Source organism: Saimiri boliviensis, chromosome 9 (genome assembly GCF_048565385.1).
Source record: "Saimiri boliviensis isolate mSaiBol1 chromosome 9, mSaiBol1.pri, whole genome shotgun sequence".
Lineage (NCBI taxonomy): Eukaryota > Metazoa > Chordata > Mammalia > Primates > Cebidae > Saimiri > Saimiri boliviensis.
In genome coordinates this window covers 76,042,546-76,064,857 of record NC_133457.1, presented here as the reverse complement: position 1 = coordinate 76,064,857, position 22,312 = coordinate 76,042,546, and the positions used below count along the sequence as shown (strand labels likewise).

Sequence of the window (22,312 nt, the reverse complement as noted above, 5' to 3'; positions counted from 1 at the left end):
GGGGTCATTTACCCTTGAGTTACTGGCTAACTCACTGGACAGAGCCATTGGGCCTTGTAATGCCTTCTTTATACTTCCATAAGGGGCAGTATTGTTTGGGATGAAGGTACTACAGTGAGTTTTAGTCATGATACAAACTCCTCCTCTTTCTGCTAATATCGTGTCTAAGGCAATTCTGTTCTCCCAAGCCATCTGGCTAGTAGCCCCTAATTGCTCAGCTATTCCTTTAACAGCATCTCTAGTGTAGTTAATAAACCACTGTTGGTTGTAATAAATGTAATTTATCCAATCTACGTTTTTATTAACTGTCACCCACCAAAATACTCAAATCCTGCAGCTGTTTCATCGTGGGCTTTAAATTTATCTGGTACTCATTGTGGGACTCCAATTGCATCTAAATAGACTTGAGAATCAAAAGACCCATAAGGGGCTTCTTTTGCTTTATGATGTTGTATTTTTTTCCCTCTGGTTGATGAAATGCCAGGGTGAAAGGGGACGGCCAATTGGACCGGAGCACGAGTGCCGCTCCGGTTACTTGGCAGAGTGTCTAGTAAAAGTCCACCACAATACCACCACACATCTGCTTGGGGACGAACAAGGGCTGATGGATTGGTAAGCTCTTGAAAAGTCTTAAGCTCACTGCATCCCTTTGGGTCTCCAGGGAATGCTAAGTTTCCTCCTTGTTGTGAGAGACACGAAGTGAACTTCGTGTAGGGAGATGGAAGCTGGATGGCCCTCAGGGGCTGACCTGCAGGGTGTCGAACTTCAGGATATAGCAGAGAGTTTGGTCTGACATGCTACCCTAGGCTGTGGAATCCTGGAAAAGAGCTACCATACAGCCCATGCCTGGTCAATTAGAAGAAGACCATCCTAATGGAAAGGGGACAGTCTGGGTCTCTGGCCTGCCATGCACATAAGCATAACAATTGCTTTCGTTTAACGTGAAGACAGAATATTTGATCCATTCCAACCAGGCATTTGCATCTTACTATCCTGTCTCAACTACCAAAGTTTAAGTCTTTAACTTGTACAGTAGCTACCTTGGTCTTGTCATTAGATGGAGGAGAAACAATTGTTTTGTTGTGAGAGGTTCTGGAAGCAGACTTAAAGGACAGTGTAGGCAATGGGGGGTCAATGAAATGTATTTCAGAGGTTCTGATAGGGTCTTTTCCTGAAACCTCAGCCCCCATACCATAAAACCAACTTAAAGAAGGGAACCGGCTTAGATAAGCAGGGGGAGAACTTTGAGGGTTTGAGGTGATAACCTGTATAGGATTACACTGATTTAGCTGACAGCGGAAGCTGTTCCTTTAGTAAAATGAATGTATGGTTTTAGGAAATTACAGCTACTGATTGGGGCAGTCCCTCCTTGCTCTTTAGTGGCCATAGAACGTTAGACCAACTATGGCACAAAAGCTCTATATAGGGGTTGGAGGCAAGATTCCTGGTTGATAATGGGGTCTTCATCGAAATCTTCACAGACTAAATGGTCCCAGTTCACTAATGTCCAGTCTGAGGAGAGTCAGGAAGGACAGAGGTACTTTTCTGAGGTGGAGAGCTGTCTTTGACTTGACAGGTGTCCACAGGGTATATAACAAGGCAAGCATCAAATGTAATAGCTTGAGGTGAAATTGACTTGGTTACATTAATAACTGGATGGTCAGCAATAGAGTGAGGAGAGAAGAAAGAGTAATAGAATAGATGAAAGAGCTAAATTTTTCTTAGCTTTAGTTTGGTAGGGTTTTCTCCTGGGACTATGGCCCATGACTCCAGAGGGGGCGGTGCTTTCTTGACGCGGGTATGATGGGTCCATCCTCTCTCCGCCATCTGGAATGACGTTTCAGTAGTTAGGAGCACTAAGTAAGGTCCTTCCCAGGCTGGCTCGAGCTTCTCTTCTTTCCAGTTTTTGATTAGGACGTGATCCCCAGGCTGATGTTGATTCACCAAGAACTTCAGGGGCAGTGCTTGTGCTAAGAGACCTTTAGTTTTAAGAGAAGAGAAAGTAGAAGATAGACCAAGTATATAATTTGTAAGGAACTGATCTTTTGTTTCAAAGGTAGGAATGTCAGAAGTGGCGTTTAAATAAGGCAATCCCTAGAGCATCTCATAAGGAGAAAAACCAGTATCTTTTCGCAGCAGTTCAGATTCTCAGCAGGACAATAGGAAGGCACTTTGTCAATCAACTGAGTCTCTAAGACTAATTTGGTTAAGTGGTTCTTTAAAGTCTAACTCATTCTTTCTACTCTCCCTGATGAGGGTGAGTGCCAGGGAGTATGGTATTCCCATCTAATGTCTAAAGTTTGGGATAGCTTTTTAATGATGTGTGTGGTGAAATGAGTTCCATTGTCTGAGTCAGTATTTTCTGTTAGTCCAAACCTGGATACTAATTTTCAGCTAGGGCCTTGACTACTATATTGGCTGTTGCATTTGAAGAGTGGATAGCTTAGACCCAGTAAGTGAAGTTATCTACTGTCACTGGTAAATATTTTAGATGACCTATTGGAGGCATTTCTGTGTAATCAACTTGGATGCTTTGGAGTGGCCTTAAGTCTGGATTCCTTCCCCCGAGGGGTAATCTTTTTATGATTTGCTTATTAGTTTTCTTATGTACTGACCAACTATCTGTAACCTGTGTGGTCAAGGTATACATTCCAAATAACTGTAAACTCTGAGAACTGTATCACACATGGCCTGGGGCCCCCAATGGGTCCCTTGATGTCATGGGATAAGATTTCCCTCATAAGGGGTTTAGACAACATTTTTCTCTGGTCTGGCAATATCCATTTTCCTTCGGAATTCTCTTTAGCACCTATTTAAATTAGTTTTTCTTTTTCAGTGGAGGAGAAAATGGGGATTACGGTAGGAGGAGGGAGGTAGGGAGTTAAGTGAAAAATACACATTTCGGAAGAATCAGCAGCCTGCTTGGCGGTTCTGCTAGGTTATTTCCTCAACTTTTAAAAGAAAGGCATTTCTGGTCTCCAGGAGCATGGACAATAGCTATTTCTTCCAGCAACTGAAGATTATTCAGTACTTGGGTGATTAGCTACTTGTGAACCAAGGTCTTGACCTTTACTATTAATGAGACCTTGTTTAGTCCAAATTGTTCCAAATGTATGGGCCACTCCAAAGGTATACTTGGAATCCGTATCGATGGTTCCTTCTTGGTTCTGTAAGTGCTTTAAGACTTGGCTGAGTGCAAACAGCTCACACGTTTGAGCAGACCAACTGTTAGGCAGTTTTCCTGACTCTATTTCTACAAGAGTCTCCATCAGTTATTGAATACTCATTGTGTCTTTTTCCCTCAATCACCCGGGAGGAACTGTCTATGAATAAGTGCTGCCCAGTCCTGAAGGACTAGGTCTGGTTGAACCTTTGTATGGTAATCAGTTAAATGTGAACATGTGTGCTCTCTCCTTAGCTTTGGATTCCCTGTTAGGAAACCTGCTGGGTTGAGTAAATCATCAGTGGTTAATGTTAAATCATCTTTTTCTAACAGAATGGCATTACCCTTTAACATTCTTGAGTCAGTAAGCCATCTCCCTGCTTTCTGGTTCTAACTTGGTGAGTTGTGCTTACTGTCAGTTTTCCTCCAAAGGTTAGCTTTCTGCTTTCTTTGACTAATATTGCCGTAGCCTCAATGGATTGTATGCATTGAGACCATCCACAAGTGACTGGATCTCTAAGACCTTTGATAGGAAGGCCCATGGGCTGCCAGCATTCTCTGTTTCTTGAGTAAGCATTCCTAAAGCTCCTCCACTGTCCACATTGAGAAAAAGGTGGAATGGCGTTTCCAGGGAGGTTAAGGCTGAAACGAGTGATTATGAGCTTTTCTTTCAGTTCTTCGACTTGATCAGCTTCCTAAGAAGTCTACAGGAGATGGTTAGGCTTCTCCTGGGCAAGTTTTTGATAAACAGTTTACTGTGTAGTGCATATGAGTCAGTCCATAAACGGTAGTTTCCAACGAACCCTAAACATTTCCAGTTATTGTTTAGTTTGAGGCAAGGGTAGGATTCCCTCAACTCGCTCAGGCCCTATTCTTCGTTTGCCTGCACTTATTCAGTGGTTAAGTGGCCTAAATATTTAACTTTGGGTTCTGCATACTGAAGCTTTCTATTTGAGACTCGTAGCCAATCAGAGTGCAGATGGTTAAGAACATGTGCAGAGAAGTCAGTTACCTTCTCTGTATCTTCACCACATCTAAGAAGATCATCCACTTGCTAGAGAAGACACATTTGCTCTGGGATGACAACTTCTTCTAATACTTGTTCTAAAATTTGGCCAAAGAGATTAGGGGAGTCTGTGAACCCTTGGGGCAAGACTGTCCATCGGTATTGTTGTTTCTGCTCTTAAGCAAGTATATCTTGGCTATCTTCAGCCAGGGACATGCCCAAAAGGCATCCTTTAAATCTGTTACAATAAACAATTGATGATTATACGGCATCTTGCTGAGAATGGTGTAAGGATTAGAGACAGCAGGGTGGGTCGTCTGGACTATTTGGTTGATAGCTCTAAGGTCCTATACCAGCTGTATGACCCGTCTGATTTCTTAACTGGCAGTATTGGGGTGCTACAAGGAGACATACAGGACTCGAGAGGCCTGTCTTTATTAAGGCCTTCAATGATAGTTTTCAGCCCTCTGCTGCCCTCTAGGGAAATGGGGTATTGCTTTCTTTTTACTGCTTCTCCAGGGGTATTTAGCTTGATGTGGATTGGAGGAACTCGGAGTTTCCCTCGGTTCCCTTTGGACCAGACGTTAGGATTAATACATATTTCATTTGCAGTGGTGAGTAGATTTAATGACGTGAGGAATCCTCTTGGGCTGACTTGTAGAGCTATGCCTAACTTTAACGTTAAATCCCTCCCCAGTAAATTAGTCCTTGCCTCAGGGATTAACAAGAACTGAGTAGTTGCTGAGCGATCCTGGTGTCTGACTTCTGTGCTTTCTAAAATTTTTGTTTTAAATCTTCCCCTTTTACCCCAGAGACAAGTTCTTTTGAGGAGCAGACAGCATTAGACAGGGGAAACAAACAGGAGTGAGCAGCCCCCGAATTGACTAAAAAGGTGATAAGCTCATGTCTATGTCCCAACTCTGAATTTGTCAAGGGTTCCTGGTGGGACTCAAGATAAAAAAGACAAGAGCCCCTGACCTCCCTACCCTTCCTCAAAAGTCATGAATGGAAGGACTTCTTTCTCCTTTCTTAGATCAGGACGTTTTCGCTTGAAGTGTCCGTTCTTCCATGTCTGTAGCAGCTATCTTGCCCTTCCTCCCTCTTAGTTCTGGGATTCTTTGATCTTGTTCCCCCATACTCTTCCAGGGGTCTGGTAAATGAGGGCCTTGATCCTCCAGATGGAGGCTGGGGTCCTTTAAAGAAGGGTTTGGACCACTTACAGTTTCTGGCTCCCTAGAAGCTCTGTTTAGAATACATTGGTTTGGAGCCATCTGTTGGAAGGTGGGTAACATAAGTTTTGCCTTTTGTTTCTGCTTTTCTTCATCCCTTCTCACATATACCTTCTGAGCTTCCCGGAGAAGCTCACTTGGGGTGGGGGTGGGGGAGTGGTCTTCACAATATTCTGTCTTTTGTAATTTTTTTGAGATGTCTGGCTGACTTTTAGTGACAAATTGGAGTTTCAACATTCCTTCCCAAGGGGATTGTCCAAATTGAGGCCTGCATATTGCCCGATGTGCCTCCTCAGTCTTATCTAGGAATCTTATGGACCCTTCATTCTTTTCTTGTGTATATCAGATGCTTTAGAAAGATTTTGGGTTTAGGGTACTGATTCCTGAATTTCCTTCCTAGTCTTTAGGCATGGGAATTGGCTCCTCTGACTTTTCATTTTGAGGTGCCAGATTGAATTCTTCCCTATTGCTTTTAAGGGAAAAAGGAGGACAAGTCCCTGCATCCAGCAAAGAGCATAGTCCAGTTCTTTTTGAGACACTGGATTTTTATTGTTAACAGATTAGAAGGTGACACATTAGATCCTCATTCAATCCAAACTTTGGGCAGAAGATTGAGGATGGAGGATGGGTCCCTGAGTCCAAATAAAACAGCAATATTTTATCATTTGTTGCTTTTTCTTAGGTTTAGTCCTTTCATTATCCTTCTAGTATTTTACATGAGACCTAGGGAGCTACCAAGTGGGTTAGCCTTGTTACCATCCTTATCTTTCTTGCTCCCTGTCTTGCTGGGGTGTTCCCCATTTTGATGGTTTTGGGGTGAGGTTCAATTTCCCTTACTGGAAATTTCTCACCTCCCCTACTGTTGGAGGTTTATTCCAACCAAGGAATACTTTACCGCCCCCATGGCTTTTCTTTCCTCGGTCTGTGCACAGAGTTGCCTAGTTGCCCTGGTATTGATAAGCCTTTTTTTCCTCATGTTGCCAAGTCGGGGCTTGTTTGTCACACCAGGTGGGTCTTGATTCCTTACTCCTGAGGCCGCTGCAATGAGGCAGCAGGATGTGTCTCCTAATGAGAGAGGACCCAAGACTACCCAGAGGAGAACAGCTTTTCCCTGTATGGGTCACCAAATTGTTACATGTAAAATTTTGATGCCACAAAAGAAATAGCACTCAAATATAAATTCTCTCAGCAAGGCAATTTACTTCTATAGAAGGGCGCATCTCATGGACGGAGCAATGGTGAGCGCTCACCTGAACAGGTGAGGGGGAAGACGTTTTTATCCTTGACTCAGCCCCTATTGCTGTGTTGTTCCCCTATTGGCCAGGATTAGACTGCACAGTCTAAGCTAATTCTGACTGGCTATTTTAAAGAGAGCAGGGGTATGAGGCAGAGTGGCGGGGTGAGAGATTTGGTGGGAAAACCAGTTATGGAACAGCTAACTAAAGGTGACTCAGGTCAGAGCAGGTGATCAGGGGTAACTCAAGTCAAAGCAGGTGACCAGGATGAGTAAGGATGAACAGGTGGTCAGGCTGAGTCAGGATGGAGCAGGGGACCAGGGGAACAGATGTGAACTACTGATTAGAACTGATGCAAAAGGTTGTTTATTGAAACTACGAGGAAGTTAAACTTAAAAATGGGGGACAAATAACTGAACATACTGACATAGTGATTCTTTGAAAAGAAATTTAGAACTCATTGTATCCAACAGCATTCTTAGAAGCAGTAAATTGGGTTGAAATAGATTGATAATTATATCTTTCCTTTCCTTTGCGATTAGTTAATGGGGCTTGTTATAGTCAGTCAGTAGCTCATTAACAACTTTCGGGATTGCTGAGAAATACAGAAACACAGTAGTGTCCATGTGGAGATTTCTGAATACTCCACGGAAACTTCTGAAAAATAAGCTAAAACTTTTATTTATTTTATTTTAAATACTTGACATTGATCATGACTTTTTCTACTACTATTTCATTCTACTAAAAACTTTTTGTAGGAATAGCTATATAAAATTAGTACTAACTTTTAGGTATCATTCACCACTTAACCAATATGTGATGATTACTGAAAATAAAATACAATGAAGAAATCTCTCAGACAATAAACCAGCTGTTTTACGCTAAAGCCCTCCTGCAGCAAAATATTTAACCTTTTCTTTCACCATACATTTTCCTAGGGTAATAAGCACGTTTGGTAAAATCACATTTTCATTCTTTCCTTGATTATTGTTCCCTGTGGTTGGAATGGCCAGTAAAATGATTCACAGATAATCTTGAAACAAAGGGGAAAAATAACATAATTTACAAGTTGAAAAATTGAGTTTTTAGCATTGACTTCATTTATGTAGTAGCAGAGTATCATATCACTTCAATGGAATGATCATGGGAAATGTACCCCATTGAGGTTATGTAAGTGTTTTTTGCTTCATGGTCATGTATTATTACATGTAAATGGATTGGAGATTTGCATTTTTCAAGGTGCTTCGTAGAGGATGTCTTTATTAAAGTAGGGAGAGAAGATTCATAGGACACTGAGGGATGTAAACTAAAAATACTAAGTAAATTAATTAAGAAGCAAATAATATTTTTGTGTTTGTTAAATTATTAAATCCTTACCTGAGTTTATTAAGTAAATAAATATATAAACATGAAGATGACTTGTCACCTGTCGTTGTGGTATATATTATTTTTATTACTGATGGAATATATTCAGTATGACTTATCTCTAGGAGAAAAGTGAGATAATGCACAAGAGTTCAGATTTCTTCACATCCTAACATTCGTTATTTTATTAGTAATAACCATGCTAATGGGTGTGAATGATATTGTGGTGGCAATTTGCATTTCCCTAATGATTGATGTTACTGACCATTATTTCATATGCTTTTTGGCCATTTCTAAATCATCTTTGGTGAAATGTCTGTTCAAGTCCTTTGCCCAGTTTTGAATTGGGTTGATTTTGTTGTTGCATTACAGAAATTTTTTTTATATATTCTAGACATCAATCTTTTATTGGATATATGATTTGCATAACGTATTTTCTCTCACTCCGGATATCTTTTCACCCTGTGATGATGTCCTTTGATGCACAAAAGTTTATTTTCATGAAATGAAGTTTATCTTCTTTGTTGTTTCCTGTGCTTTTGGTGTCATATCCAAGAAATCTTTACCAAATCCAGCATCATTAATCTTTCTCCCTATGTTTACGTCCAAAACTTTTAGTTATTTAAGCAAGTCTTTAAAGACTTTTTTGTATATAAATTAAGTAGTAGGCTTTAAAATAAAAAAAGAATACTATGGAATTTCAGAGCAGGAGGAGATCTATGCATTCTGGTTGAACAGAATTGAGTATTTTAGTTTAAATGCTCTGATTTTACACAAGATACGAAACCAAATACTAGAAAGATGAAAGGACGTGTTCAGGTCCTAGGGAGAGTTACTGGCTTGCCTGGGGGCAGCTTAGTAACTAAAATGAGAACATATACTGGTACCCAGGTAGCCATTTGTTCATTTATTAAGAATTTTTATCACCATGGAGTTAAGATTCAGAAAACATGATTTTCCATATAAGCGATTTTAAGAATGGAAAATATGTAGAATTTTTTTCTTCTGCCACATGGAAAAAGAGTAGCATCTGAGTTTTGGCCTAATGAGACGAGTTTAGTTCCAATGTTTTCATATCAGCAAGGACAGTCTACTAGAAACATTTATTTTGACCAATGATGAGTTGGAATTTAAGTGATCCTGGTATTAGGGGTGGTTCATGTGCACTTGTTTTTCCAGGTGTTGCTCTCTTGCCATTTGTGGATGAGCGAAGGCTACGAGCTGCCCTAGAAGAGGTATACCCAGACCTCACTCCAGAAGAAAGTAAGAATTATACTTAATAGTCAACATTGATCTGTGTAATATACACTTTACATTTCTGTATAAAATTAGACCTTTCCCCCCGTTTGTCAAATTTTCCATAAAGGGGTCATAAATCATTGATTTTATTTCCTTATTACAGACGTTTACTTTGCTTCTTTAATTCATTATCTGTAAGTTAAATAGTACTTAAATAAAATGTTTTAACTTACAAGTGTTTGTTAAATTTTTAAAAAAGCAATGCTTAAATAATGATGTTTTGATGTTTTGATTCTTACATGACATGCACAAACCAAAGTATTTTTTGCCTATTGGGAAGACATTATTCATTCTCCATCTGCTGTCACCCCTACCCCTTTCCCCCAATAATAACTACTTTGCTTGAAAGGTTCGAGTGAAACAAAGGATTTGCCCTTAGAGTGCTAACTTGAAGTGTGACATACAAGGTGGCATTTTGTAATTTGTACTGACAGTAAAAAGTATTCATATTGGGAAACTGCAAAGCTGGGCTCTGTTGAAAAGTTAAATACTATTATAATAAGCCTATAGAAACAAATTTCGTATCGTCTGTCTTTAGAACAATCTTTTCATTAAATGATACAGTTTATGTTTCCTCCAAGAATGATTATATATTTCTTACACTAAGAAAATGAGTTCATTATCAGTAAGAAAACATTAACCCTTTATCTCTTAATATATTCATAGATCTTTCAGTGTTGTTTTTTTTTTTTTCTCTGATACTTACTGATCTTTTTGAAACCTTTTTGTTAAAATATTTTTTTTACCCAGAGGCACATCACACGTTTAGGTCTATCACTATAATTTTTAAAGTTTTTAAGTTGATATAATTATACACATTTTTGGGGTCCATGTGATAGTTTGATACCTATATACAATATGTGATGATCAAAATAGGGTAATTGGAATATCCACCACCTCAAATGTTTATCTTTTCTTGTGTTGGGAACATTACAGTTTTTTCTTACGGCTATTTTGAAATATGTAATAAATTATTAACTAATTTCCCTGCAGTACTATCAAATACTACAACTTCTAACCTATCACTTTAAAATTCTTTTTCATAAATTTTATAATTAAGTTGATAAAACTTAGATGCTTTCCCTTGTTTTATACTCATAAAAATTGGTCTTGCAGAACCACCATGGCATGTGTATACCTATGTAGCAATATTACACGATCTGCACATGTACCCCAGAACTTAAACTATAATAAAAATAAAAAAGAAAGAAAAATTGGTCTTGCAGATACAACTTTTTTATATAGAGGTCTCATTCTTTTATTTCTCCCTAGCCAGAAGAAACAGCCTTGGAGGTGATGTCTTATTTGTGGGGAAACATCACCCACTTCATGACTTCATTTTAGAGCTGTACCAGACAGGTTCCACAGAGGTATGTTATGCAATTTGGTTAATTAGAAATGTACTTTTTTAACTTTTTGGTAAAATATGCAAAACATAAAATTTACCATTGTTAAACCATGTTATAAAACATTTTTAAGTGGTTATAATGCTGTGGCCTTAAGTGTATGTACAGTGTTGTATAACCATCCCACTTTCTCAGAACTTTTCATCTTTCCAAATAGAATTACTGCCCCTTTTAAAAAATATTAACTATCTCCTCATTCTGCCCTTCTCAGCCTCTGGTAACTTTTCTTTTGCTTTCTACCTCTATGAATTTGATACCTCTGTTCTTGATACTTCATATAAGTGAAGTCATACAGTATTTTGTATTGGCTTTGTGTCTGGCTTATTTCATTTAGCGTAACGCTTTCAAGGTTCATTCATGTTATAGCATGTATCAGCTTTTTTTTTTTTTTTTTTTTTTGAGATGGAGTTTCGCTCTTGCTACCCAGGCTGGAGTGCAATGGCACGATCTCGGCTCACCGCAACCTCCGCCTCCTGGGTTCAAGCAATTCTCCCGCCTCAGCCTCCTGAGTAGCTGGGACTACAGGCACGCGCCACCATGCCCAGCTAATTTTTTGTATTTTTAATAGAGACGGGGTTTCACCATATTGACCAAGATGGTCTCGATCTCTCGACCTCGTGATCCACCCGCCTCGGCCTCCCAAAGTGCTGGGATTACAGGCTTGAGCCACCGCGCCCGGCCAGCATTTTTTATGGCTGAATAAAACTATCTGTATGTATACATTTTTATCCATTTATCTATTGGTAAATATTTGGGTTGTTTCTGCCTTTTGGCTCTTATGAATTATGCTGCTTTGAACCCTGAAGAATCTCCTTGAGTCCCAATTTTCCATTATTTGCATATAAGATCAGCAATGCATTTTTCCACAGCCAGTAGATGTACCCCCTGAACTATGTCATGGGATTCAAGGAAAGTTTTCTTTGGATGAAGAAGCCATTCTTCCAGATCGGTAAGTTTCGTTTGCATATAATTAAGGTGACTGGAAGTTAGTTTAGTTAGCATTTTTTCCTTGTCTACGTTTATTTTCTAATAATAGTGAGAAAATTGTATTTAAAATAAGACAAAACCTGGCTGACTGAAAAAGTCTTGGATTCAAAGGGCAGCTCTTCAAAGTAGCCATATCACCTTGTGCAGGGAGCTCTGGGAGTCCCTTTCAGGATATCCTGAAGGTCAAAACTCTTCATACTGATACTAAGATGCTATGGTGTTACTTGCTTTTCTGACTCTTGAGTGGACTTTGCCAGAGGCTTCCCAAGAGATACAAGCAGAGGAGAGTATCTAGTTGTTAAATAGATGCTAACCAGATATTAGAGATTTTCAAAAGTGTACAACAGCATTTATTTTTGTTTAGCTTTGTAAAAAATAGCTTTGCATAAGAATGTTATTTATGTTAACATGTAGGGTTATCTTTAATTTAGTATTTTAAAAATTTCTTAGTCATAATTTTTAATGGGTAAATGTTCGTAAATATAACCACTATAAACAAAAGCCTTTTGAGAGTTAAGAGTGTAAAAAGGGTTCTGAGACCCGAGTTTGTGAACCACATCTCGAGGGTAGGTTTCCAGGAATGGAACTGCTGGCCATAGAGTATGTATATATTCTTTTTTTTTTCTAGGTAATATTTCTAGGTGATTTTTCAAGGTGGTTACACTGTGTTACGATCCCAGTGGCAGTTTGTGAGAGATCTTGTTGCTCTACATTTTGGCAAACCCTTGTCACAACTCTTATCAATCTGGTGGATGCTCATTGACATATTGTGGTTTATAGTCGCAGTTCTTTGAGTACTAATGAGATTGAATGCTTTGTGGCTAATAGTTAACCATTTCATTTATGTGGTACTTATTTTAAAGATATAAATGGTTTTATTATTTTTGTTAGTTCATCCTAATGATTTCTCTTTTCTAACATAGCAACAAATTATTTCCACTTACCTAAAAGGTTGCAGTTTACAGATGTTTTTTTCTTGTTTCCTTTTAGAATAGTATGTTCTCCTGTTCCTATGTTAAGGGATCTGACACAGAACACTGTAGTCAGGTAAGTTTTCCAAAATTTGTAGCATTCACCCGGAACACAGCTCTGAACTTGCAAATCCATTTTAAAAGACCTCTGATTCACAAGGAAATGGCAGCTGTTAATCCACCACTGCTTTGAGATTGGGGAGTCCCTGTGTTGCAGACCTTAGAGCAGAGCCTCTTCACTTTAAATTATGTAAATTGTTAACGTTACTGATTTAACATGCTTGCGTATCTGTTTTCTGGTTTCCCATGACAACCTGTAATTCTTCCTGGATTAGGCAAGTGGGAGGTAAAGAGTAGGAGTAATCTAGCAGTTTGTTACATTGGAGCAAACAGAACTGTACATCCCAAAGGTTCACACAGCTTCCTTGTATTGCAACAAACTGTTTTAATTATTGCAACAAACTGTTTTAATTATGTTTATAATCATGGCCTTGCAGAGTTTGAAAACAAAAATATTCTGTAGTATGTTTTAGTTAAGATGACATAGAATGTAATTGTGAAAATTTGTATTAGCAATTATAAGCTTAAATGGCTAACTTCTTTTCTGGAAAACTAATTTATATCACAGTTCTTTGGTGCTGACATCGTTTTCTATTGAGTAAAAATAATATAAAATGCAATCTGACTGTTTAGACTGAAATCCAACAAGTTGACTACTCACTTGTATAATGTAATGACAGATTATTATGGCAGAGTTTAGTTGTCATTTTCTCCAATCTTTAGGCAAGACTAAAGCAAACGCATCTCAGGTATTCAAAAATTTGATAAAAGCCTGCTAATCCTGAATCTTCCTTTTCCATCCATTTTTGTTTCTCTCCCTCTCAGGAAATATTTTAGGTTTTCTTTAGATTTCCCTTTGCGAAATTTATTTCCTGTCTTTAATGGATTCAGGTAGTAAATGATTACCATTCTAGAAAGGCTTTTATTTAAAGAAAACTATTTTGATTTGAAAAATCTTTCAGGATGAGTTGCTTATGTTTAATTTTTTAACTTTACACCTATCCTGGTTCTTTGTCTTTGCGCTCTTTTGTTAAGGGTGGGTACAGAATTGAAAGCCATACTGCTAAACCCATCACAATCTGGCTCTGACAGATTCAGTGTGAACACTTGTGTTTTAACCCTTGGGATCTCTGGCTTGCCTTACAGCATTGACACTTCAGGTGTCTTAATTCCATGGTTCTGTCTTTGGATTGTCACATGTTTGCTTGTGCTTCTCAATTTTTCTGCATATATCCAAGGGCCTTCCTGCCTAGTCCTCTAGAAATAGTTAATTCGACTTAACTTTCTAATTAGGATGGAGAGGCTCACCCAGAGGAGAGTTACAGAATTAACGGACACATTTTGGAAGTTTTGTTTGGTTGATGATGATGTTGGTTGGTGGTTTTTGAGCCTAAAGGGGCCTTTGGTATTTGGTGCACACTATGTTCCCAAGATTATTAAATTTATAAAACAGGATGGGCACGGTGGCTCACACCTGTAACTCCAGCACTTTGGGAGGCCAGGGTGGGTGGATTACCCGATGTCAGGAGTTCGAGACTAGCCTGGCCAACATGGTAAAAACCCATCTCTACTAAAAACACGAAAAATTAGCTATGCTTCTAAATCTATCACAAACAACTTGGCTCTGACAAATTCACTGGGAACACCGTCTTAACCCTTGGGGTCTCTGACTTGCCTTAAAGTATTGGCGCTTCAGGCTCATTAATTCCACTGTTATGTCTGATGGTGGTGCACGCCTGTAATTTCATCTGCTTCAGAGGCTGAGATGAGAGAACCTGGGAGGTTGAGGCTGCAGTGAGCTAAGATCATGCCACTGCACTCCAGACTGGGCAACAGAGCAAAACTCCATCTCAAAAAAAAAAAAAATTATAAAACAAATCCCAGGATCTAAATGCATATTCAGGTATATTTTGAAAATAATTTTATAATAAAATCAATTAAATTAGGTTAATTTGCTGAAGACTTATGGGAGACCAGCGTTAACTTTTCCCTTAGGTAAAAGTAATTTTCAGTGTTTTCTCTGAAAGGCAATGTTGATGCTAAGATCCAGTTTTATAGCAGATTTTTACGTGCTTGTTACAGGGCTTGTATGTTCCAGTGTTACATTTGCTTTATAACTTTAACTTACAATTTTCAGATTAAAAAAATCTCAAAGTGTACTCACCAGTATCAATTGCCATTTATTTTTCTGTTGACTCCTGGCATTTTTCCCCCCTTCCTTATTTAAATACATCTAGTATCCTATTTGATATTTGAGAAATTGTTTCCTCAAGTTGAGTTTAGGTAAGTTCTTCCCATTCCATTCATTCTTATCTATAGTGCTCAGAAAGTATGTTATTCAGGTTGTTGAAGCCCCTTAAAGTCATCAACAGACCCTTAGAGAATATAGTCAGCTCTAACCTGGGAGATCATATTTTTTTCCCATTTCTAATTCCATAAATTACTCAACATATTAGCTTCTGCATATCACTTTAAAATCATAGAAGAGTTTTCCTTCCAATCTGTCATCTGGAGGGTAGTTGCACACACTTGTGTGCTTTTGCTTTTTCAAGGCCTGACGCACCTTGGCAGGGCCCTGACTCTGTGCCTGAACCCCCAGGTCCTCAGGATGTTTCCTTACTGCCCAGGCTGATCCCTTCTGTACTCCTTTGACTTCCACCCCTTCCTCCTGGCGAGGCAATCAGCCTTACGTTCTGACCTTTTTGATGATATATAGGACCCCGCATCTTTCTGGCTACTTCCTGCTGAATAGGGGCGAAGTAGGGGGAAGGAGTCAGTTGGGTGGTGCTTCGATTGGGAGTCGGATATAGGGGTGAAGCATCATCTGGTTAACGGCCACCCTGGAAATTTCTCTTACACGGGCCTGTAAAAACTTGAGAAAAAAAGGGGCTAGTATTAGTAGAAGACACAATAATAACGGGGGTAATAATGGGAGTTAGCCAGGTAAGCATGGGGGATTGCCACCAGTTGAGAGATGAGGCTGGTGTGCTCTGCTTCCTGCGGAGGTTCTCTTGGAGGCGATAGAGAATGTTGACATTTTCTTCCACAAGGCCTGTTTCATTGATGTAATAGCAGCACTGCTCCTGGAGAAACAGACAGGTACCTCCTTTTTCTGCGGTTAGTAATAGGGCCCGTGGGTTCTGGAGAGTTACCTGAGCCAGCGAGGTGATTTGTCGCTGGAGGGAGGCTAGAGAGGCAGCTGATGCTTCAATAGCCACACGGAGCTTGTCTTCCAGTTGGGCGGCTGAAGTGATGCTGTAGCCCATGGCACCACTCCCTATTCCAGCTGCTACTAGAGAGGCCAACTACTATTGGGAGGAAGACTGCTCGTTTGCTTCGGTGATTAGGGGACAGTGTAATGAGGGTTAGGAGCTCAGCTTGTCCGTACACTTCTAACTGCAGGACTAGTGTGACGGGCACACAAGGGAAAGGGAGGGATGGATCAATAACTTTGGTTAGGGTTCCATTACACCAAAAGTATCCTCCTAGAGGTGTGTAAAGGGAGGATTTTACTTCTACCGTGGTGTTGCACCTGAGGCTGGGGCTGCTGGCTGACCCATAGCAGAGAGAGAGACTTTGAGAATGTACATTGAACAAGGGGATACCCGTCAAGGTGGTGTCAGGCCCCATGGGAGATTGACAGGTTGAACCCAGTCTGGAGGGGAACTGCGGCTAAGGGGGCTTTAGGCGAGGGGTTAAGGCAGGGTGTGATACCGGTAAGGAGTAGCAGTAGGAGGTGGGCAGAGGATGAGATTGAATGTAGGGGGCCGGTGAATTGGAGGGTGGCCCCTACAGTCTGGAGAATATCTCGTCCTAAAAGGGGGACTGGGCATGACGGTATGATGAGAAAGGAATGGGCGAAGGGGTGTCCCTCAAGGACACAGGCTAAGGGACCAGTTTGGTTAGGAGAGGACGGCTTTCCATCAACCCCGTGACTGAAACCTGGGAAGCTATGCTAGGTCCTGAGTAGGAAGGCAGTACAGAATAGGTAGCCCCCGTGTCCATTAAAAAGGAAATGGACTTACCCACTACCTGCAGCTTTACCCTGGGCTCGGTGAGGGTGATGGGGGTCCTCAAGTCCAGGCTGCATCAGTTGTTCAGAAGGCGAAGAAGTTCCCTCCTGGCCATATCTGAAACGGCCCAGGTAGGGCCTTTGACAAACAGAACCTGGGAGGTGGTACAAGAGGAGCAGAGGGCGGGCTGGGAGCGAAGGTATTAGAAAGCCTGCACATAGGGGACCTCTGACCATTTACTGTTCTTTGGGCAAAAGTTGTCTAGGTCTGTCAGGACCTTAAAGTTGAGCGTGCCTTCTGGAGGCCACTTAGTCTGGTCGTCTGGGGGATACTGTGGCCAGGCCACGGTGGAGAGGAAAAGCAGCCTTTCCTTTTTAATGGAAAGACGTAGTTCGGGTAGATTTTAGACTAAGCATCCTAATAGTGATTTAGGGTCTGGGTGGGACTTCTGATTGCCCATGGTTCACTCGTGGGGGGTAATTAGGGGTTAGAAAGGAATATGGGAAGGTCTTGTATTCAACACAGGCAGAAGTAGTCCTTTCCCCAGGGGAGGGGTGGCTGAGAGCTTACAGGCTGTTAACAGTGTAACAGTTGTAACAAAGAGAGGGAGAGAGACCTCAGTAGAAGAGGAGGAAAAGAGAAAAGAGTTACTTAATTAACTAGAGCTTATATGCCAAAAGGGCTGATCTGAGAATTTGAGACAGGTTTTAGTAAGTAAGCCAGAGATTTGGTCCTGCTGTTAGGCAGGGCTTGGGTTTACAAACAGGGGTTCTGAATACCTAAACCTCAGCAGCTGGTGCTGCTGCGATGGAAGGCATCCATACCGGAGGACTGCCTTACTAACATCGGAGAGGGTTCAGGAAGATGGGGACATCTCCCTCAAATTCCTGACCCCTGGAATCCCCTCAAGGGGGGAAGACGAGAGTAGGGACGTCTCCTCTACGCTCAGGTCCTCGAGACGAGGCCGGGGCCCAGGCCCAGTGAGAAACGACAAGGAGTCCCTGACGCAGCGAGCAGGGAGTCCACCAGACAGCGGGAGAGGTTGTGGGTAACGGGTCTTACCTTGACATGGAGCAGTTCCCTATTACCTTGTGATGGAGGGGTTCCCTGGTCCGGCTTCTTGTGATGTCAGTTTCCCCCAGGAGGGGTCCTACAACTCCCTCCCGGGTTTCGGCACCACTTGTAAAGTTTATTTTCTGAAGGTTATCGCCAAGTTAAAAATGAGGAAAGGCCAGCACAAGAAAATTAGACGCCAATTCCGATTTACTTTAGCTCCCAGGCAAGGTTCTGTGGTCCTGCGGAGATGGGCCAGGGAAGTCGTGCTGCTTCCTCTCAGGAGTGGGGGGGGGGTGGTCTTATATGGAGTGAAGGTGCTTGATTGGATTTGGGGAGACAGGATGTGGACAGCAGGAGCTGCTATTGGTAGGGAGGTGGGACTTCCTGTGAGTGGGCTAAGTGCTGAGTGTAGAGGGGAGTTCCAAGGGTGGGGTTAGGTGCTGAGTGCAGAGGGGATTTCCTAGGCGGGCTAGGTGCGGAGTGCAAAGGGGATTTCTAAGGCGGAGCTAGATGATTGGCATCCCAGTGCAGAGAGCATTTCTAAGGTGGGGCTAGATGATTGACATATTCTAATTTTCAAGCGGGAAGGGAGATGGGCGTGTCGGAACTCCGGGCAAGGCAACCAGCCTTACAAGCCTAACTTTTTTTTTCAGAGAAGTGTTTCTCAAACTTTTCATATTCACTTTTGGATGAATCAGACAAGGTATAGAATGTTTTATCTCTTCAAGGAGATTTTTTGTTTTAATGTGAATGTGTATGGAGATGGATATTTTGAAGTAACTATTTGTGGAGCATTTGCAAGACTAATGCTTGGCAAGCAGATAACTTGAAATCCAAAGCCTGAAGGAAGTGGAATACATGCAGTCAGCAGTGGATTTGATGGTGGAAAACAGTTGGCAGGGTTTCACTTTTACTGCCTGCAGTATGTTACAGGATGCTGAACTGGTTAACCTCTTCTGATATGTCACTATCCTATAAACTCTTTAAATGTTTAAAAATGTCAAGTATATGAATCATGACATTTCTCTGCAAGAACAGTTTGCCTTTGCCAATTCAGCATTAATTATGGCATGTAATAGGGAAAAGTAGTATAAAAATAAAACGATATTTGGAGTTTTCTGCTTTCTTTGTGATGTGTGCTGGCACTCTCTAACAGTAATACTTAAAATATCTAAGGATAATTCTTAAAGTGAATCAGAAAAAAGGTGTTCCACATTCCATTCCTTTTCTATTGAGCCTTTGCTGCAATATTTTCTTGTTACCAACAGTACTGAAAGTGCTACTTGTGATGTAAATAAAAACACTGTTCAGTTTCCTTATTTTTAACCATGCTTAGGTTTTAAATTTTTACTTTGCCCTTGGTGTGTTTATGAAGACAATCAAGTGATTAAAATAGTGAGGAGGTTACCTGTCAAGGAAAGGATCTGTTACGCTACTCAGGGGAAAGCTGGTCTGGTACATAAAAGCTTGATGAGTTAACAGTGTTTCACCTGCATTTGGAAAACGTGGATAAAAATGCTATTGTTTAAAAATATTTGAGTTTACAGAATTAGATGAAGCAATATAAATCTAAACACAAATCTCTTAACTCAGCTGGGCAGCCTGTTGAGTCCTGGGCAGGCTGTTTGGTTAACTCGTTTGTTTCCTCCGCTTCTTAGAGCTCTCGTTGAGGGTGCTTCTCTCCTTAACTCAGTGTTACTACTGCTTTCCCCCTGCCAGATAAACTCTTCACAAGTAATGCCTTTTGCTTCTGAGGATGGAGTTTAAATGACATACACATGAAAAAAAATAAAGACCTTCAAAAGTTTTGATCCAAATAAAAAGTTACCTTTTGAGTCTTTGCCTAATGGGTTCCTGCTTAGTCTGTGTGTTTGACTTTTAGGAAGTTTGTTTAAGTCATGGCTTTTATCACATTGGAAAAATGCATTTCTAACAACATAAGAGATCTTAGTGTACAATTTTGGGAACAAATTAAAATACAAAAAATCTTTAAACCCTTGAAACCTTACCCCATTTTAAGAGAGAGTGTGTCTTCAAATTGTTCTCAGAGATCCAAGGGAAAAATGATTTAATCCTTTGATATCATAAATAGTGTCCTTGTCTTTGAATGGAAACTTACAAGCTTACTTTTAGATACTCCTTTTCCATCTCTTAATAATTTGTACTGTATTAAGTGTATGGATCCTTTTGTTGAGTGTGATTCTGAGAGAAAGTAGGGATGATCTTGGAGATTGTCCTATTGGCTTGGAAGGAAAGTTTTTCCCTTGCAGAGCGTGAGCATGAATAATGGAAGTTTTAAAACAATTTTATTAAGGAGTAATTGGCAAATAAATGGATTTGTTTTCTCAAAGTTTAGTTTCAGCTATCTTATTAAATCTCTTATAACCATTCTCCCGCAGAAGTGATTATCCCTGTGACCCTGGGATTTTCTCTTCTCCCTGGGAGTTTATTATCTTGGTTATTTCCTTCATTTTCTTAGTTTCAGGTCTTTGTGTACAAGAGTTGCAGATCTTCATCTGAGCTCCATCTCCATTCTAGGTCCAACCTTACCATTTTATTTACTTTCCCAACATTCCCATCCAAGATGTGTGTTGAATACTGTTACTTAGACTGTGTTGTTGACCTCTTTATGGGTGTCCCTCTGCCCTCTTGTATACTGCTCCTGGGTTGTTCTTTCTGAAATGGTCTTTGATCACTTTTACTTCCTTATTGACTACTTGCAAAGGCATCACGTTATACTCACACAAACCCTGCATGACTATAACCCTCTTCAGTTACGCTTTCTTCCTGCCCACTTCAGCTCATATGCATTTTTACTCTAATCTAGCCCTTCTCATCTGGAGTTCCATGGGAGAATTCTGCCTTGAGAACTTAAAGCATCTGTTGTATGTATCAGATTATACGTATCAGTTTGTGTCCTGTGTCTCTAGAATGATACTAGCTATGTTTTTTCCTTGGGAGAACTGAGAATGTACTCACTCATCATTTTTTGTAGGGCTTAATTCCCTTGCACCACATCTCTGTTGAGAAGGGCTGCTCCAGTAAAACTGAGCTGTTCCTTGGTCCTGGGACCCCTTTCCATATCTTTGTTCCATTTGTTTTCTCTGCCGTCCTGTAAACCAATCCTGTCTCATCTTAAACTGCAGCCTCTTGGATTATATTTTCCTTAATCCTCAGGTGAAATAATTCCCTTCTCCCCTCCCCCGAGTACACACACACCTTTAGCCTACACTGACAAAGATGTTTGTATGGAAGGTGTGTATACACACATGCTTTGACTCAGCATCTTTTCTGTGCCTGTTGTTGCATTTTCCACTTTCTTCCTTATTTCCCTTATTAGAAGGGGAGGCAGGCTTGATGCCTGGTAATATGCATAATCCCCCCTCCCACCATGAACCATGCATGCAATAGATGGTCATAGTCTAACAATTTGGCAAACTGCTGAAAAAGCCCCGCTGAAACACAGATACCTGCTTCAGAACACTTTATTTGCCAGTCTTGCTTTATTACCAGTTTTCTCTCTTGACTTTTTATCTGCAAAGCCCTAATGAGCCCAAATACTTAACTACCATTTTCTCTATCATCCTCTTAAACCTTTGTCACTGCCTGTCCTAACTTGCCCTATCCTGTGCCATCTTGCCAGTAGAGAAAATCTGAGCTAAAGACAGTTGCCAGTGAAGAATGAGTTGTAAGAAGAACCAGTTGAGTAATAAGTATTGTTCAGATGTTCTTGAGCTCATGGTACATTTATTACAAGTGAATCCATTTTTGTGTACTTCATATTTTACATGAAAATTTTTGAAAAGCCAATGGACTCTAGTTAAAGTGGCAGTATTCAAAAAAAAAAAAAAAAAAAACCCCAACAAAAACAAAAAACAGCTATCTAAAAATGTCAACCAGGTCAATAAAGCCATTTAAACTAACTGTAAGTATAATCATTGGAGGAATTTTGAAAAATATATTTTTAAGGAAACAAGTTACTAACTTATAGAGAAAAATCACTGATAATCTATTGATGAATATGTCTAGTCTGTTGCATATATATATATTTCCCATATCATTAAGTATTCTGTTACTAAACTTTTAAAAATGTTATCTGAGTTCTCCTAAAAAGGAAGAACTCTAGTTTTTTAACCAGTCCACTATTATTCATACACTAGGGTTTTACAGTCTTTCAAACATTATGAATAATAGTGTTATAAGCATCCTTAAGTATAAATCTTAAGATTTATAACCAGAGTCCTGGAAGAAGCATTGCTGTGTCAGAAGTCAGAGTTAGGTACTTACCAACCTCTGGGATGGGTACACACACATATATACCACTACCACAGCCATCACTATCAGAAAATGTTTGACCCAGCTTATACTCTAAGTCTAAGTATATATAGCTTTTAAAAATTGGCATATTGGCCGGGTGCGGTGGCTCATGTCTGTAATCCTAGCGTTTTGAGAAGCTGAGGTGGGTGGATCTTTTGAGTCTAGGAGTTTAAGACCAGCCTGGACAATGTGGGAAAACCCCATG

At 40.3% G+C, this 22,312-nt stretch overlaps 1 protein-coding gene across 1 annotated transcript in view; it reads left to right on the top strand.

Annotated features, from left to right (window-relative positions):
- The window catches only part of XRN2 (5'-3' exoribonuclease 2), a 92,484-nt gene that overhangs the window by 46,054 nt on the left and 24,118 nt on the right, over positions 1-22,312 (top strand). Inside the window, exons 21-24 of the mRNA XM_003933152.4 lie at positions 9,178-9,261; positions 10,570-10,667; positions 11,573-11,652; positions 12,681-12,737. Coding sequence (XP_003933201.1) covers positions 9,178-9,261; positions 10,570-10,667; positions 11,573-11,652; positions 12,681-12,737 — 319 coding nt within the window. The remainder of the gene's footprint in view (positions 1-9,177; positions 9,262-10,569; positions 10,668-11,572; positions 11,653-12,680; positions 12,738-22,312) is intronic.